A 15,878-nucleotide genomic window follows, 5' to 3' on the forward strand; every position below is an offset into this window, starting at 1 on the left:
ATATGTTTGGATGCAACTGGAGTTTGGGTAGACATTTAACAATTGTGGGGGCAGCTGGTCTGTAAATCCATCATACCTAGACAGTGGAGTGGACAGTGGAAAGAACCTGGCTCTTGTTGATATAACTGAACTGCAGAATTACCTTCAGTAGAGGTGCCTTATCTTTGAACTTCTTATTTTGTAAGATTACACATTTTCTTTATGATTTTAGACAGCTGAACCTGAGTTGTCTATTACTTTCAGCCAAACCATCCCAAGAGAGTATCCTTTAAGAAGGAAGGTTCTGAGACATGCTCCGAGATGACATTCCTGTTAGTAGGTCAGAGGGCGTTCCACGGCTCTTTATGTACCTTCACCCCATGGCACCTCTGCTGCCATTCCAATAGCTTGCATCTCTGAGAATGATCCCCTAAGTTTCCCACAGGACCATTTTCCATCAGTTTAAATGGACCCATGGAAGGAGCTGGATGTGGAGAAACATCACACGGAGGCCTGCATTTCCCATCTCTGAGACTCAAGAGACCCAATCTGTGGTAGCAAGATCTCTAACTTTGTACTGTTTCTCTCATGGTCCTGCAGGTGATCAGAATTTTTATTTCACGTTTGGAATCTGTTTCAGTTGCGTCATGCAGAAAAGGATTTATTAAAGGATAGACTCTTTGGAATTAAGTGCTAAAAAAGCAGACCCTAGGTTGAACTTCCAGAAACGACTCTTTCTCAAAACCTCACCACAGAACCAGCCCACCAAGAACACTGCTACCTTTGCCTCAGTTGGGAAGCAGCAGAAACTGGAATCTTCCATCAGAGCCATCTGCTCCAGATCATACTACTTCCACCTCCGTTTGGGTTACAAAGAGGATATTCACAGCCTTTTTTCTCTCCCCACATAACTTAGTTCTTTCATAACTCAGGGTTATTTAAAACTTTTTTATGTTTAATAATATACAAGGAGACTATGGGACATCTCAATGTTATAAATCAACTTCGAATCAAGATCTCAAGCAACTGGATCTGAGCTAAATCACATTTGCACCCTAGAAGCAAGCGAGGCTAGGAAACCGATGGCCACATTCCAGGCTCTGGAGTCCTGGGAGGCTGGAAGTGTCCTGCAGTGGGTCTCCAGGGACATCCAATCCACACTATCCACATCCTCTAAAATGGAAACGACACATCCTCACATGGGAAACTGAACGTTCTTCAAACCCAGTCCTATCAGAATAGAAGACAAGACCCCTCAATAAGCCTAGCAGGTAGTCAGTGCTATCACCGGGCGTGCAGCTTGCTCTACACAGTGTTTGAACCATCTACACACTAGGAAATCAATATCTTCCCAGAATGTCTGCCTTCAGTGTGGCGAAATGTGCTTATCATTCCCACAATCACATTTAAGGTTCTTTTCTCAGTGAAGTAAGTATTCTGCTTTGTATGGGTTCTTGTGACTAGAAGCATGGGACTTGAGCTAATAATAATAACAATAAAAAAAAAAACCCACTGTGACTGGTCAGAGTCACAAAGCTAGTCTCAACTCAGCACTACGGGTGCTATTTTGGAATCTTCAGTCCGTGCCTGCACATGCAGAATGGAGGAGAGAATTATAGCTATCATCAGAATACTTTCAAATTAAAAAAATGATATTTTCCTGCAATTATCTAGATGTTTCAGATAAATTTTGGGGTAATTTTGGTCCAAATAATCTTCATAATTGCCCCAGTTCTCTTGTACATGTATTGCTAGACACTACTAAAAATACACAGAAATAGAAGTAGTGCTGTGGGTGAACCCTGTTTCAGCTTCACAGAGAAGCTGGCAAAGAACATACGGGATCGAGAGATTTGTCTTCTCTCAAATGTAACAAAATACACACACAAAAAATAAGAATAGCTAAAAAAAAAAAAAGAACGAAAGAAAAGAAGCAACCAAACTAAGGAAAGAACAGTCTCATAATGTAAGTTTAAAAATATCATGTACAGAGAGAACATTCTGGAAATTGGCTGTAGTTTCTACTTGATTCCTTCACAAGCAGTACAGTGAACAAAAATGTGAAGACATAAAGTTCTGAAAAAACTGATAACCCCAATTATCAGGGAAGTAGGCAGATGGTGTGAAGGATAGGATTTAGAGAGGAAGCTCAAAAGAAACTTGTCAGGAGGGTCTTTAAATGGTTGTTTCTCTCTACCGTGAGCGAGAAATAGCTCTTCATACAATAGAGATGGGAAGAACTGCTAAGAATTGGCGTTTTTTGTTTATTTGTTTTATTAGCTGGGAGAAACACAGAATATAAACAGGGAAGGGACAAATGTGATGAACTCCTAGTTTGCCTATTTTTCCATGCCTTTTCCACCTATATCCCAGAGGGGAGCAAGGGAGATAATACGGAGGGGAGGGGAGGAAATTATCACCTAAAGCAGCTTATCTTTCAGAGAACAGGAGGCTTTGGGTTCACCTGGAATCTGTTGAACAATCTGAAACCCAAAGGCTCTTCTTGGTGGACCAGATATACCCTCAACTATTTAGAACAGACCTCAGTACAGAACTTTTAACTAGGGGCGCCTGGGCGGCACAGTCGATTAAGTGTCTGACTCTTGGTTCTGGCTCAGGTCATGATCTCAGGGTTGTGAGATCAAGCCCCTGGTTGGGCTCCATGCTCAGCGGGGAGTCTGCTGGAGATTCTCTCTCCCTCTGCCTCTCTCACCTGCTCTATCTCTAAAATAAATAAATCTTTTTTTTTTTTTTTTAAAGAACTTTTAACTAAACAACAGAGAAAGTCTCCAGTGACAAAATCCCCCAACTGTGATACCCACAGTTCTGGTCCCACCCTTCTTCCCTAACCCTGTCTCAGTTTCATCCTCACCACCTTCTCAGACAACAGAAAAGCAGATGTAACACAAGCCATTAGTATAACAGGTCTAAGTTAGGCCTAGGAGGAGTCAAGGAAAATGTGTTACACATAGAAAGATAAATATAAGGCTCAAACTGAGGTTTCCATTATCAAAAAATAAATAACCTGAAAATAAAAAAGAACAAAATACCAAAAGGAATAGAGGAAAAATGGTAAAACCAAGAATTAGAAGCTGAGTTTGCTAATTAGGAATGCTTTTGACTGTAAGTAGCAGAAAACCCAGCATGGCTTAAACCATGTGGACAACTATTAATTACTTAAGGAGATATGCAATGGTGGGCAGTCCCAAAATTAGTTTGGCAGTTCACTGATTTCATCAAGGATTTCAGCCCTTTTGATCTTTGCATTCTGTCCTCTCAGTGTATTTGCAGTATTGCTCCTCAAGAGCACGAGATGGCTGCCACAGCTCTAAGATCCACCTCTGCACTCAACAGTATTCAAAGAATGAAGAGAGAGAGGAATCATGGCCAAGGATATGCTTCTTTTTTTTCAGAGAAGACACACTTCCCTAAAAACTCCCAGCTGATGATCCCAGTATTTTATTGGCCAGAAACAGATCACATGTTCACCCCTAAACCAGTCACTGCCAAAGGCAAGAGAGTTACCATAATCCAGAATCTTGCCTGGAAATGCCTATGTCAGAATCAAATTCGGGTCTGTTAGCAAAAAAGAAAGCAGGAGTGGCACTAGGTGGGTAGCCAAAAAAACCCCAGCCATTTCCAAAAACAAGTGAAGGGCTGGATTTGGCCCTCAAGCCGTAGTTTACAACCCCTGAGACACCTGTGGGTCTTTTAAACTAAGACTCCAAACTCTTTTAGCCACAAAGGAAATGATTAATACATTCAACTACAAATTTAAAACTTCTACAAGGCGAAAACAACACCTTAAGCAAAGTTGAAAGGAGAATGACAAGCTCCATGTAAATATTTGCAACTCTTTTCACAAATGGATAAATCCCTAATACATAACACCTATAGCTCCCCTTTGCTGTCTTTTTCCTCCTCTCCCATCATTCCCTTCAGCAGGCCAACATGCTCCTTTCCCCCCATCTTGAAAGACTTTTCTCTCCACCCTATTTCTCTCACCAGTTACTGCCCTGTTTTTTCTACTCCTCTTTGCTCTGAAATTCTCAGGATGACTTGTCTCCAATATCTTTCCTCTCTTTCTCTTTTAAACCCTGCCAGTCCAAAAGTGCTCTTGTCAGAACCCCATGTTGCTCAAGACAGTGGGCGATTTCAGTCTGTGTCTTACTTTACTTTTCAGCAGCAGCTAATGCAGACACTCACTTCCTCTTCCTTGAAGAAAAAATTTGCACTTGGCCTCAAGGACACAAACCATCAAATTCTATTTTCCTCCACCTCTCTTGTCCCTCCATCTCAGGCTATGTTCCTTCCTTCTCATCTCCTCATTTCTCAGTGTTGGCTCACTGCAGGACTGGATTGGGGCTCTTCTTGTTTCTTCCCTTACTCAATCCCTTGTTAATCTTATCTATTGTCACAGCATTAAATGTCACCAAAAGTCAGACAACTCCTGAATTTATAACTCAAGGCTAGATCTCTCTCCTTAACTCCAGATTCATACATACAACTGACACCTCCCCTTGAGGTCTCGTAGACAACAAAATCTTAAGGCATCTTCAGCAGAACTCCCATTGCCAACACCAAACCCACTCCAGCTACAGCAATCTGCATTATAGTTGGAGGAAACACCATCCTTTCAGTCGCTCAGGCCAAAAATCTGGAATCATTCTTACCTTCATCCCTTACTCCCTCCCAGGCACATACCTGCCCTAAGGTCTTTACATTAGGTTTTCCTTGGCCTCTGATGTCTCTGGCCCAGTTTTGTTTTGTTTTGTTTTGCCTTGACTTATTCTCTCATTTTCTTCAAGTCTTTGCTCAGTGTCACCTTTCCAATGAGACCTGATCTGACCACCTGTGGTATAATAAATACATTTGGTCTTTGTTCCCAGTTCCTGGTCTAGAATTCCTAAAACCCTTGTAATTTTTTGAGTGACAAGCGTGCTAGGAGTATCTTTTGTTCTTATATTTGGTCTTTAACCATGGGTCCTGACAAAAGAGTTTCTAAGACCCTTGGAATGTCTGAAGTGAGAATCTTTTTGTTTGCTGACACACTGACTGGGGGCTTGGGGACCCTAGATAGTTTCAGGATGAGGGCTGGTCACCAGAAAGCCAAGGCATGTTTAGAACTTGGAACTTTCAGCTCCACTCCCCCATCCTCCAAGGAGAGGAGAGGGGCTTGAGATTGAGTTAATAATCTTTTAAGGTCTAAGTGGGAAGATGTCTAAGATATGGTATTAAATAATAAAATTAAGGTGCTGAACAGTGTATATGTTCCTTTTGTTTATAAAAAAGGAAAAATATAAGAACGTATGTTCATTTTTGCTTTTATTTGCATAAAGAAAGTCAGGAAAGATGCACAAGAAATTAATAAAAATGATTACCTGGGTGAGAGACAGAAAATGGCACAAATGTCTGCACCAAAGGGACATGAGGAAACTTTTGGTGGTGGTGTGTAAGTTCACTGCCTTGACTGTGGTGATGAATTCACAGAGTATGTATGTAAGAATACAATCAATGGGATATTTTAAACACAGATTAGCATAACTCAATTGTATCTCAATAAAGCTGCTAAGGATACATATACATATAAATAAATAAACTTGATTTTGAAATGAAGGAGAGAAATGGTTCAGCCTCTAGGAGATGCTTGGTTGAATGACTGTCTTTTTGCTTTTGAGGAATTTTGGTTTTCATTTGTTTCTTTCATGGAGCAAACTCAAGCAAATTTATAAGCTATAAGTATATATGTATAAGCATAGAAAACTGTAGAAAAGAGAGGAGGCAATTAATGGAGCAAAGTCCTGAGAGAAGAGATGGAATACTCAGAGCCCAAAGCCAGAGGATGCTGTTGGCACTGGAGGGAAGGGATAAGGATGTAAGGATACACCTCGGGCACTAGGCTCCAGGTTTTAGCCTCTAAATGCTGAACCCTGAGAATCAGCTCTTAGTTTTGGATACCAGTGGCATTATTGTAAACTCAATTAATCAAATGTCCCCAGCCTTCCCCTCACTCAAGAATGGTGCATCTCCTTAGAAGGGATTTCTCCCAAATTCCATGACTCCTTCTAAGGTATAACTGATGTGTATCTATGATACACTCTAAAAATAAGATTATTTATTGAAAACTGGATGGAGCTTTTCCTCTTATCAAGAAAGAGCTCTAAGTGAGAAGGTGCTTTGTTCTAACTTTACCAGACATAAGTACCCTGGAGCAACTCTGAGAGCCATGATATTTGTGTCCCTGTCATATGTTTGTGCAATATGGAAAGAGAAGCATTCACCTAAGTGAAAGGGATGTGGCCTTCAAAATTTCTAACACACGCACACACACAGACACACAGGCAGGGAGAGAGAGAGAATGAGAGAGAACACCGGAGCACAGAGCTAGCCACGCAGTAATTGATATTTAATTCAGTGCGGTAGAAACAGCACAGAAAGTTTAACAGAATCACTTGGGATTTTAACATTAAAATAGCTTGTACCTTCGCACTTTAATTTCCTAACATGCCATTTTATTTAGAGAGTTGGACTTCCAGGAGTATTCATTCAGGCAACATTTAAGATATAAAATCCTGATCCTGTAAAAAATGGTTTTCTGAATCTTTCATATTCATTCAACAGGTTTAACGTGATGTGCCAATTAATGGTGATCTTTTTTTTTTTAACCTGTTTCATTTCAGTGAGAACCCCCATTCTCAATCAACGTTAATGAAAGTATTTGTAACTATCCAAGGGCTAATAAAGGAGAAATTCCTGTTCATTTAACTACCCGGTAGCTTTGGGTCAGAATTTTTCGTTCGATTGCGCTTTAATGGGTGTCCAGATGGTCGAAACGCCGCTCTTTCCCAGCAAAGAGAGAAAGTGGGTTTACCGTGTCCCATTACTGGGGACTTTTCAATCGCCACACTCTTTCAGTCCTGATGGAGCCGGGCTCCTAGCATTTGGGCAAGTACTTGGGGTGGGCTGATCCACTTGAAAAAGAAGCTGGGGAAAGGGACCGAAGCCACAGAAGCCCATTCTAAGACCCTGAGTGGAGGAGGGGGCCATTTGGGAGCCACTAAACTCGGGACCTCGGACAGGCGCCCTGGACCAGTTTTCCGCGCAGGAAGATCTGTGCACCAAGTTGTCTCTACTCAGGATTTGTGCCCCGCGCTTCTGCCGCGCGGGTCCCGGAGATGCTCCACCAAGTAGAGGATTCATGTATCCCCTACCTTGGCGCCCATAGAGTTGGTGGTCTCAGTGACAGGCGACACAGTAGATCTGGGCTGTTCGTATCTCTAGCAGGACTAGACGGGGTGTGAAGGAAAGCCGGGTTGGGCGCCGCGTGAGGTCAGGGACTCGGGCTTCGGCCACGCTCGCACCTCTCCAGGAAGCCCGTCCCCGGGCAGGGCCTGGGGTCCAGGAGTTGGGGTGCGGGTGGCCACAGGAGCCGCCGCTCGAGCGACTGCGGCTTCAGCCCCCTCCCCCCGCCCCCGCCAGTCGGGGGCGGGAAATGGCGGGGTGGGAGTCACCCGAACGTGATTGCCCGAGGCCCCTCCTGCCGCGGCGAGGGAGCGCCATAAAAGCCCTGTCGCGACCTGCTCTCCGCACCCGGTCCGCCGGCACTCACCCCTCGGAGAGGCGCACCTGACTGCAGAGCGCTCGCCGCCCAGCCACGCCCGCCCGCTCGCCCGCCACCGTGAGTGCCAAGACCCACTCGGCTTGGGGCGGGAGCGGGGGGACGGCGCCGACTCACCCTCGGGGGAGCTCTGGGGCCCCGGGAGGGTCGCGCCCGGCTTCCCAACCCCTGCGCGCCGCGTTCTGTCCTCTCCTGACCCGACGCGCGGTGGCCGATCTTGGAGGCTAAATTCCACTTGCTGCTTCTGGTCCTTTCCGACTGCAACTCCGCCCTGCTCCCGTACCCTCCCGGCTGCGCGGTCCCTCTGGGTTATCTTTGGGAGGACTTGCAGGGGGACGCGACCCCAACTCCGGGCAGGTGGCAGTTTCCTCGGGGGTCCCTGCCTGGATGGATGTTTCCCAGGCAGCTCCCCCTGAGTGAGGGATCACCTTCCCGGATCCTTGGGATCCGAACTGAGACTACTGCCGGGAAAGCAGTTCTCTCCTCTCTCTCCCAAATTGTCACCCCGAAGGAATCTCAGCCCTAACTATCTCTTGCAGCAAGACAGACCACAAGCATTGGAGAAGAAACTTTTCTCCTCCGACGGGGGTTTGGGGAAAAGGGTAGCAAAGTGACAATTCCTTAACCTACAGGGAGCAACTTCTACATTTGTTTTTAAAGTATCTAAACTGGCGCCGGCCGGCTTTGGCCCCCAGTCCCGCGCCTCTCGTTGCGCGCGACTCTTGCGTCCAGCGACTTGGACGGAATTTGCGCAGACTTTTCGGGTGGAACAGGGGGATCCGGCCAAGGCAGATGTTGTTGTTAGTAAGCGGAGTGCTGCTCCGCTTCCTCTAAGGGACTGGGTTGAGCGCGGATTGAGGGGTCACGAGTGGTAGTGGGGAGAGGGCGGGGAGGGAGGTTCGAGGCGTGTGCCCTTTCCATTCCCACTCTTCTCCGCTGCGCCTTCTGTGCCCGCAGATGCTGGGTAGCAAGCGACTGGGGCTCTCCGGACTGACCCTCGCCCTGTCCCTGCTTGTGTGCCTGGGCGCGCTGGCTGAGGCGTACCCCTCCAAGCCAGACAACCCCGGAGAGGACGCGCCGGCGGAGGACATGGCCAGATACTATTCAGCGCTGCGGCACTACATCAACCTCATCACCAGGCAGAGGTGGGTGGGCTCCTCGGGACCGACTCCCGGAGCGCCCTGTCCCACAACCGGAGATCCTGGGGATCTCAGAGGACAGAGACCAGTTTTTGTTCTTGCTTGTATTCCTGGGCAGCATAGTATCAGACACATACTCAGTTCTCAGTGAATAATTGGGTAGGGCACTGAACACTTTCCCTCTGCAACTATAGTTACAAAATCGTGACCCCCAGATTTAGGCTCCTTAGGCTGTGTTGCTGTCCATCTTCTCCCACTCACTCCCTGCTCTTTTTTGTTCTTAGAGCAGATGGGGGGACTGTTTGGAAACCTGGATGGGAAAGGACCCCCCCCCCAAAAAAAAAACAGGTCAGGAGTGCTCGGGGGAAGTGCTGTAGGGAGAAGAATGAGCTGAGTGTTGAGAAACTACAACCACCACCACCAACCAGGAAACAGCTGAGTTGCCAAAGACACTGCCAGATTTTCCAAGCTGCCCAGAGCAAAACTGAATAACAGTATTTAGGAAAAGACAAATGGAGCTAGTTTCTTTTCTTCTGTACAGTGATTTTTTTTTTTTCAGTCTCAGCCCTTTACTTAAAAATCCTGATGCTAATAGAGATTTAGCATGAAAACAGTTGATCTAAAATGCAGACTTTTCCCATCTTCTAGCAGGTGAATTTTGAGAAGGAGGTGCCCACTTAGTGCTTTGTTAAGGAGAAACTAGTCACGCTGGGATAAACCCAGGGATTACATGGAATTTGAGAAATTGTAAACTTTATTCTGAATCCTCAGAAAGCTAAAATTGAATGTCATGTCTTCACTCTCAACATCAAATATTAAGCAAAAAAAAAAAAAAAATCACATTCTAACTATAATATAGGATTTAAAATTTGTTCCCAAAAGTGGTTCATCTTAGTTCTAAGTCATTCATTAATTACTGGTATCAAATGACCTTGATAAGCTAAAAAGGGTGAGCCCTTTAAAAACATTAATGTTAACATGTCTAAATTATATTTTGTAAAGTGTTATTTTTGTTTTTACCATACTTTTTACTATTTACAAGTCAGGGAATAGTTGGGAAGGATTCAAAGTGGGGAGAATTTATATTTCTTAAATAAAATTTTTTCCCTGTTTGATCAAAAAGGGGTATGACATCCTAAAAAACTTCTGAAAAAGTCCCAGTTTACATAGAATCAGAAATACGTAAAATGCCGGAATTAAATAGTATTGGTTTGTGAACCTTGATGTCGGTTCATTTTAATTAGCAAAAAGCAATAATGTTTTATATCCTAGTAGACTTCTCAGAAAGTTAAATGCTTCAAATACTTGCTTATGCTATCATATAGACCAGAGAAAAGAACTTGTTCAAATAAAAAAATATTAATTTTGTCGTTTATCTAGGAAAAGCTTTGTTGGTTATTTAGTTTGTCAGTTATAACACAGTAGAACTTATTTCTGCAAAGATGATTGCTATAAAGCTTTACCATTGTATAAAGCTTTAGCATTTCAAAATGTTTCCCTAGGCGTTATTTCATTCTGTCTTCACCTGAAAGCTTTGAAGTGAATATAATTATCTCCATTTTACAGGTCATGAATCTAAGAACATTTTATGAAGGCTTTTCTTTTTAGGGGTGATGAAACCGGAGCACTCCCACCGATTTCCCTCGGACATTGTCACTACCATCAGCATCCAGTGTGATCTCCATCTTTGATAAGGAAAAAATAAAGGGAAGGGACTTGAGTTTCATGGGAAGAGATTCAGGTTAGGTAGGAATGCGTTGATTCTGAACCAGAGTTTTCTGTCTTATCCTCACATAAATTCCTTCTTAGAAACCATCAGAGGTTTGTCATCTGCACCCATTGTCTCCATTCCGTATCATTGCCTTCCCATCTCACACACCCAATCCCCACATGGTTGTATTTTTGAAAATTACGGTGTCATTTGTTTGGGTTTTTTTTGATTTTATTTATTTATTTGACAGAGACAGACACAGCAAGAGAGGGAACACAAGCAGGGGGAGTGGGAGAGGGAGAAGCAGGCTTCCCACCGAGCAGGGAGCCCGATGCGGGGCTCGATCCCAGGACCCTGGGATCATGACCTGAGCCAAAGGCAGACGCTTAACGACTGAGCCACCCAGGCGCCCCGAAAATTACGGTGTCATTTGTGAACATACGTTTTTATTTGGCACAAATGGTAGGCTGATAACATTCTTTCTTTCTACTCAGTTTTTAAGCTATATGCTCCCGGTCCATTGCTTCTGAAAGCTGCATCGTTTGTTCTAGAGCACAAATCTACCACATGTGGCTTTTACAGTTCCCTAAATCAGTGGTTCTCAGCTCGTGCTGACTTCGTACTCTAAACAACCTATGATGCCTAGGACAGCCCCCCACAGCAAAGAATTTTCCAGCCCCAAATGTCATATATAGTGCCAAGATTGAGAAACCCAGCCCTAGATTAGTCTTTCTCCATCCTGGTCACACATAGGAATCACCTGGGAAGCTTTTAAAATATACTAGGGGTGCCCAGGTGGCTCAGTCGTTAAGCGTCTGCCTTCAACTCAGGTCAGGATCTCAGGGTCCTGGGATCGAGCCCTGCATCAGGCTCCCTGCTCGGCGGGAAGCCTGCTTCTCCCTCTCCCACTCCCCCTGCTTCTGTTCCTACTCTCGCTAACTCTCTCTGTCAAATAAATATAAATAAAATCTTAAAATATATATATATATATATATATATATATATATATATATATATATATATATATATATATATATATATATATATATATATATATATATATACTAGTGGTGGGCTTCACCCCTGACCAGTTAAATCAGAGTCTCGGAGGTGGGACCCAGGCTTTACAGAGGTTTGAAAAGCTTCCCAGCTGATACTAATTGAAACCAGGTTTGAGAATTTTTTCCCTAGAGACTTTACCTTTGCCAGTTAAAGCATGGTAGAGAAGAAGGATAATCCAGAATTAAGTAGAGAAGGAAGAAAAATGAATGTTGCTGTCCTGTGTGCCACTTTAGGACTGCAAATTCTGCTATTCTAGATTTAGGTTCTTTATTAGTAAATTGGAGAAAATATTAGCCAGTTCTATTCACTGGAGCATGGTGAAGATAAATGAATTGAAGTTGCTCAAGAGTTTTAAGATTAATAAAATCAACTGATGAACAGAATAAATAGGTATAAGCAGCAGTCTATAGTTTGATATCACAACTCCGGAAAATGTTGAGGAAAACTTACAAATGATGGGGGTGGGGGGGAACAGTTTGTTTGTTTTTGCTTCCTTAAGTCCCAGCGAAGGAACAATAATAGGAAATCTTCCCCCAAAATTTAGATTTAATTGTACTTGATAGATATACCCTCTGACGGCTTTGTTTTGCTATTTTACCTGGTAGCTAATCAATCCATCCAGGCTAGTTTTTCATTTGTGAACAATATGGCTTCTGGTATACAAGGCCTTTTCTGAGAAAGGGAAAAATATATCTTGGTATAGACTTGTCAGACCCTTTAGCAGTGAGAGAGAGAGACAGACAGGCAAAAACCTATGTACTCACTCACCTGGAGAAATTAGCATACACCACCCTTGCATTCACATATAGTCCTATATCCATATGCTGCTCTAGGAGAAAAAAGACCAGTAAGATTCCATGGTCTTTCCATGATCTGTGAGATTCCTTTATATTTATGGGGCAGATTAAAATCACAGCATGAGAGAAGGCTTTTAGTTTTTGGTACCCCAAACAAATATGGGAAATACAGGACGAAGGTTTGTTGTTTTCTGTAAGAATGAGTGCATTTCAATAGCAATATCGTGCATTTGTGTTTTACTCTGTCGCTTTCAAAACATTGTGGCTCGCATTGGATTTCCACAAAGACTCCAATTTAAGCGTGAGTTATGATTTTATTTTTACAAATGAGAAAACTGAGATTTGAAGACACAGGTGGGTCTAGAACTTCTGTCTGCTGATTTTTTTCCCAGGGCTGTTTCTGAAATATCATCTGGTCTCTTTGTTAAGGTTTAAACTGCTGTGTATCATCAGGACTATAGCCAATTAACTAATTATGGAAACATTTAAAATCATACTGTAATGTATTTTTATTTCCTGTCACTTAGTTATAAAAGTCTATCTATGTATTGTTTGTGGTAGTATAAAAATGTAAGAATTTGACTAGGAATTTTGATTGGTTCAAATATTCTGGTAAATTATTATTTAAGCAAAATTATATATAATTAGAAATCATACTTCTGATAATGTGTTTCATATACCTAGATTACTTGTTAACAGATGATCAACCACGTGGGACACTATCTTCCTTTTTTTAAAAAATATTTTTCCTTTTTATGAATATTTCAAATTTCCTTTAAGGACTTTTTCTTTTTCTTTTCCTTCTTTTTTTTTTTTTTAGGTATGGAAAACGATCTAGCCCCGAGACACTGATTTCAGACCTCTTGATGAGAGAAAGCACAGAAAATGTTCCCAGAACTAGGTATGAAAGGCATTGTTGCAGAGCTCAAGATGGCACAGGAGAGGGAAATCCCAGAGGGCTGCCTGGGCTGGGGCAGGGGGAGGCATTGGAATGGGTCTTCCAGACCAGGTAGTATTTGGGCAGAAATGGAGATGGGTCACAGGGCAGTGAGGACCTTTGTTTTCACGTAATAATTTGCAAATCTCTAAACTTCTGTGGGGTATCATTTTCTACCCTAGATTATTTGGTGCTTCTTTGAAAATTTTTAACATAAGTGACTTTTACCTTAGAAAAGACTCTATATAGAATTTCTAACTGGGTTAGAATTGAGAGAACATAGAGTAAGTCCCCATCTCTATATTGAAATGACCAATAGTCCATCTTTGGCTGGGATAATCTTTAGTTTTCATATGGTATGTGGAGTGTCTAGATGTCCTGCATATGTCACTCATGGGTCTTGCTCTAGTCTTCCTCATTTTACATGAAGCTGTAGATAAATCTTGGTGGCGGGGCGGGGTGGGGAGGGGCACGTGGGAGGCAGCTATTGTTTACTTTTTGACATATTTTAAGCTCAATATCACATAATAATTTATTGCATTCATGGAATGAATGTTAAGGACATAATATTCTTAGGGACTTGTCTGTGACCTTGGAGGCTTTCTGGGAGTGTGGCCTAGTCTTGGGAAGAGGTGCCTACCAACAGCTGGTGTTTTCGAAACACTGTGGACAATGAGCAATGAGTGCTGCTGGAAAGCAGCCCGACCCTCCTCCATTTTCATAACTTCCTGGCTCTTCTGTCCTATCCCTCCTGCCTCTGCCCTGAGCAAGATCAAAGGGCACATAGTTCATCCATTTCTGTGGGAGCTTGTCTGCCTTAAACCCAGAGCTTGATAATGTCAAGAACCAGGTTCCCCAGAAGAGGTCACTAGAACACTTACTCAGTGAGCATGACTGGCGTATCACTCTTCCTTGGGGTTCTCCCCAGAGAACAAGAGGGGTGACCTGCTGAGCCACATACTTTCCCTCCCACCATCCCTCTGTTGTCTTGTGAAATGGCCAGCCAGGGCCAAGGTACAGGTCTAGAGTTGTCAGGTTTGTTTTCTCTGAAGGAAACAACAATTTGGACTGTAATAAAACTCCAGTACTCTTGTATCTGGAGGTATCAACCCAGATTTAAACAGCAAATGCAAGGGAAGCAGGTGGGAAATTCATAAAGGTTATTTTTAATAATAAACACAGATGCCCTTAAGCTTTCATTGACATGCATGTGATGCTTATTGTGGTAAAAAGTTTAGGGTAGATCTTATGTACTTTCTGTAAGAAAAAGAACCATCCAGACTTAACAACCTTGCTGCTACTGTTTGTTTTGTGGCTTGAAGTCTCACAGTTGGTGCATGGAATAGAGTTAATTGGACCCTGATGGACAGTCTCAATCATGTGCAGTTAGGAGGAGGCCAAAGTTGACAGCCTTGAAGTTGCCTGTGAAAGCTATTTTATTAAAAAGGGTTCTTTATAAAAATAGCATCTTACTACATAAAAAGCCTTGCAGGAAAACAAAAGAAGCATATTCAGAGTTGTGTAACAATAACTTTCTTGTTACCATTTTGTGTGATTCCTGTAGTTTTGATCTTTAGAAATATTGCAGAGTTCTTCCGTTCCTTTGATAAATACAGAGCCTTTTCAATACTCCCTCTGAGATTTGCCTGAGACTCCCGTGAACATGAGTGAAAGCTACTCAGCTGGGTTTCTGCATATTACGCCGCTGTCTTCTGCTCTGATATTCTACATGACCTCCTGTTTAGAATGCCAACAGGGGCCTTTTCAACAGTTCCTGATCATCTTTCGGTTCAGAACTAAATGTCTCACTTTTGAAAGCCTCCCAGGAAGTTGGGAAGCTTCTCTCACATGCTTTCCTTCTTGTGTTTGACAGGCTGGAAGACCCTTCTATGTGGTGATGGGAGACGAAACTTGCTCTCTGGTCTTTACCTATTTTCAACCCGAATTTCATCCTGTAAACCTGGAGTCTGCCGATCCTCCCAATGCATGCAGCCACTGTGTTCAACTCTGCAGAGTTTCCCTTTGTCATCCTTGTATATATGTGTGTTTAAATAAAGTACCAAGCATTCAAAAATGTTATGTTCCTCAGTGAAAAAGTCTGTGGGTGCAATAGTGAGAATTATTTTAAGGTATTCATTACATCACAGTCTCCCTCGAGTAGCAGGTTCAAAGTTTGCTTCACCAATATTAAAACAGTGACTATGGAAGATATAAAGATACGATGATTTATGATGGTCAAGACTCAGCTCTGTGTGTGTGTGTGTAACAATAAAAGTATTTAGAAACTTGGAGCAGGTGCATGCTAATTTGGAATAATTGGCTGAACTTTCCCCCACATGCACATGAAATCCTTGTTAACCTTGTTAGCCTATACTAGCAGAAAGGATTGCTGTCTAATAGAACTTTCTGCAAGATGTCCTTTCCTCTAATATAGTAGCCACTAGTGATGTGTGGCTTTTGAGCACGTGCGTGTAGCAAGTGCAAATGAGGAGCTGAGTTTTAAATTTTACTGGGTTTTAATTTCAATAGTCACATGTTTCTAGCAGCTATCATATCAGACAGCTTAGATCTATACACTTTTTTGGGCCACTACACTTAGAATTTGAGTCCTAAACAGAAATACACTGAGTAAGAA

At 42.8% G+C, this 15,878-nt stretch overlaps 1 protein-coding gene across 1 annotated transcript; it reads left to right on the plus strand.

Moving 5' to 3' along the window:
• Window positions 1-7,483: 7,483 nt before the first annotated feature.
• On the plus strand, window positions 7,484-15,319 carry NPY (neuropeptide Y). The gene is made up of 4 exons (XM_036097194.2): window positions 7,484-7,657; window positions 8,555-8,742; window positions 13,127-13,207; window positions 15,117-15,319. The coding sequence occupies exons 2-4, from the start codon at window positions 8,555-8,557 to the stop codon at window positions 15,139-15,141; spliced, it is 294 nt and encodes a 97-aa protein (XP_035953087.1). The 5' UTR covers window positions 7,484-7,657; the 3' UTR covers window positions 15,142-15,319.
• The last annotated feature ends 559 nt before the right edge of the window (window positions 15,320-15,878 follow it).

The sequence above is a fragment of the Halichoerus grypus genome, chromosome 12 (genome assembly GCF_964656455.1).
Source record: "Halichoerus grypus chromosome 12, mHalGry1.hap1.1, whole genome shotgun sequence".
NCBI classification, from domain to species: Eukaryota; Metazoa; Chordata; class Mammalia; order Carnivora; family Phocidae; genus Halichoerus; species Halichoerus grypus.

Bases quoted from the DNA above. Each gene is read 5' to 3' on its own strand.
- NPY (XM_036097194.2), top strand. From the start codon at position 8,555: ATGCTGGGTAGCAAGCGACTGGGGCTCTCCGGACTGACCCTCGCCCTG. The intron at 8,743-13,126 runs GTGGGTGGGCTC...TTTTTTTTTTAG, and splicing joins AACCTCATCACCAGGCAGAG to GTATGGAAAACGATCTAGCC. The intron at 13,208-15,116 runs GTATGAAAGGCA...TGTGTTTGACAG, and splicing joins GAAAATGTTCCCAGAACTAG to GCTGGAAGACCCTTCTATGT.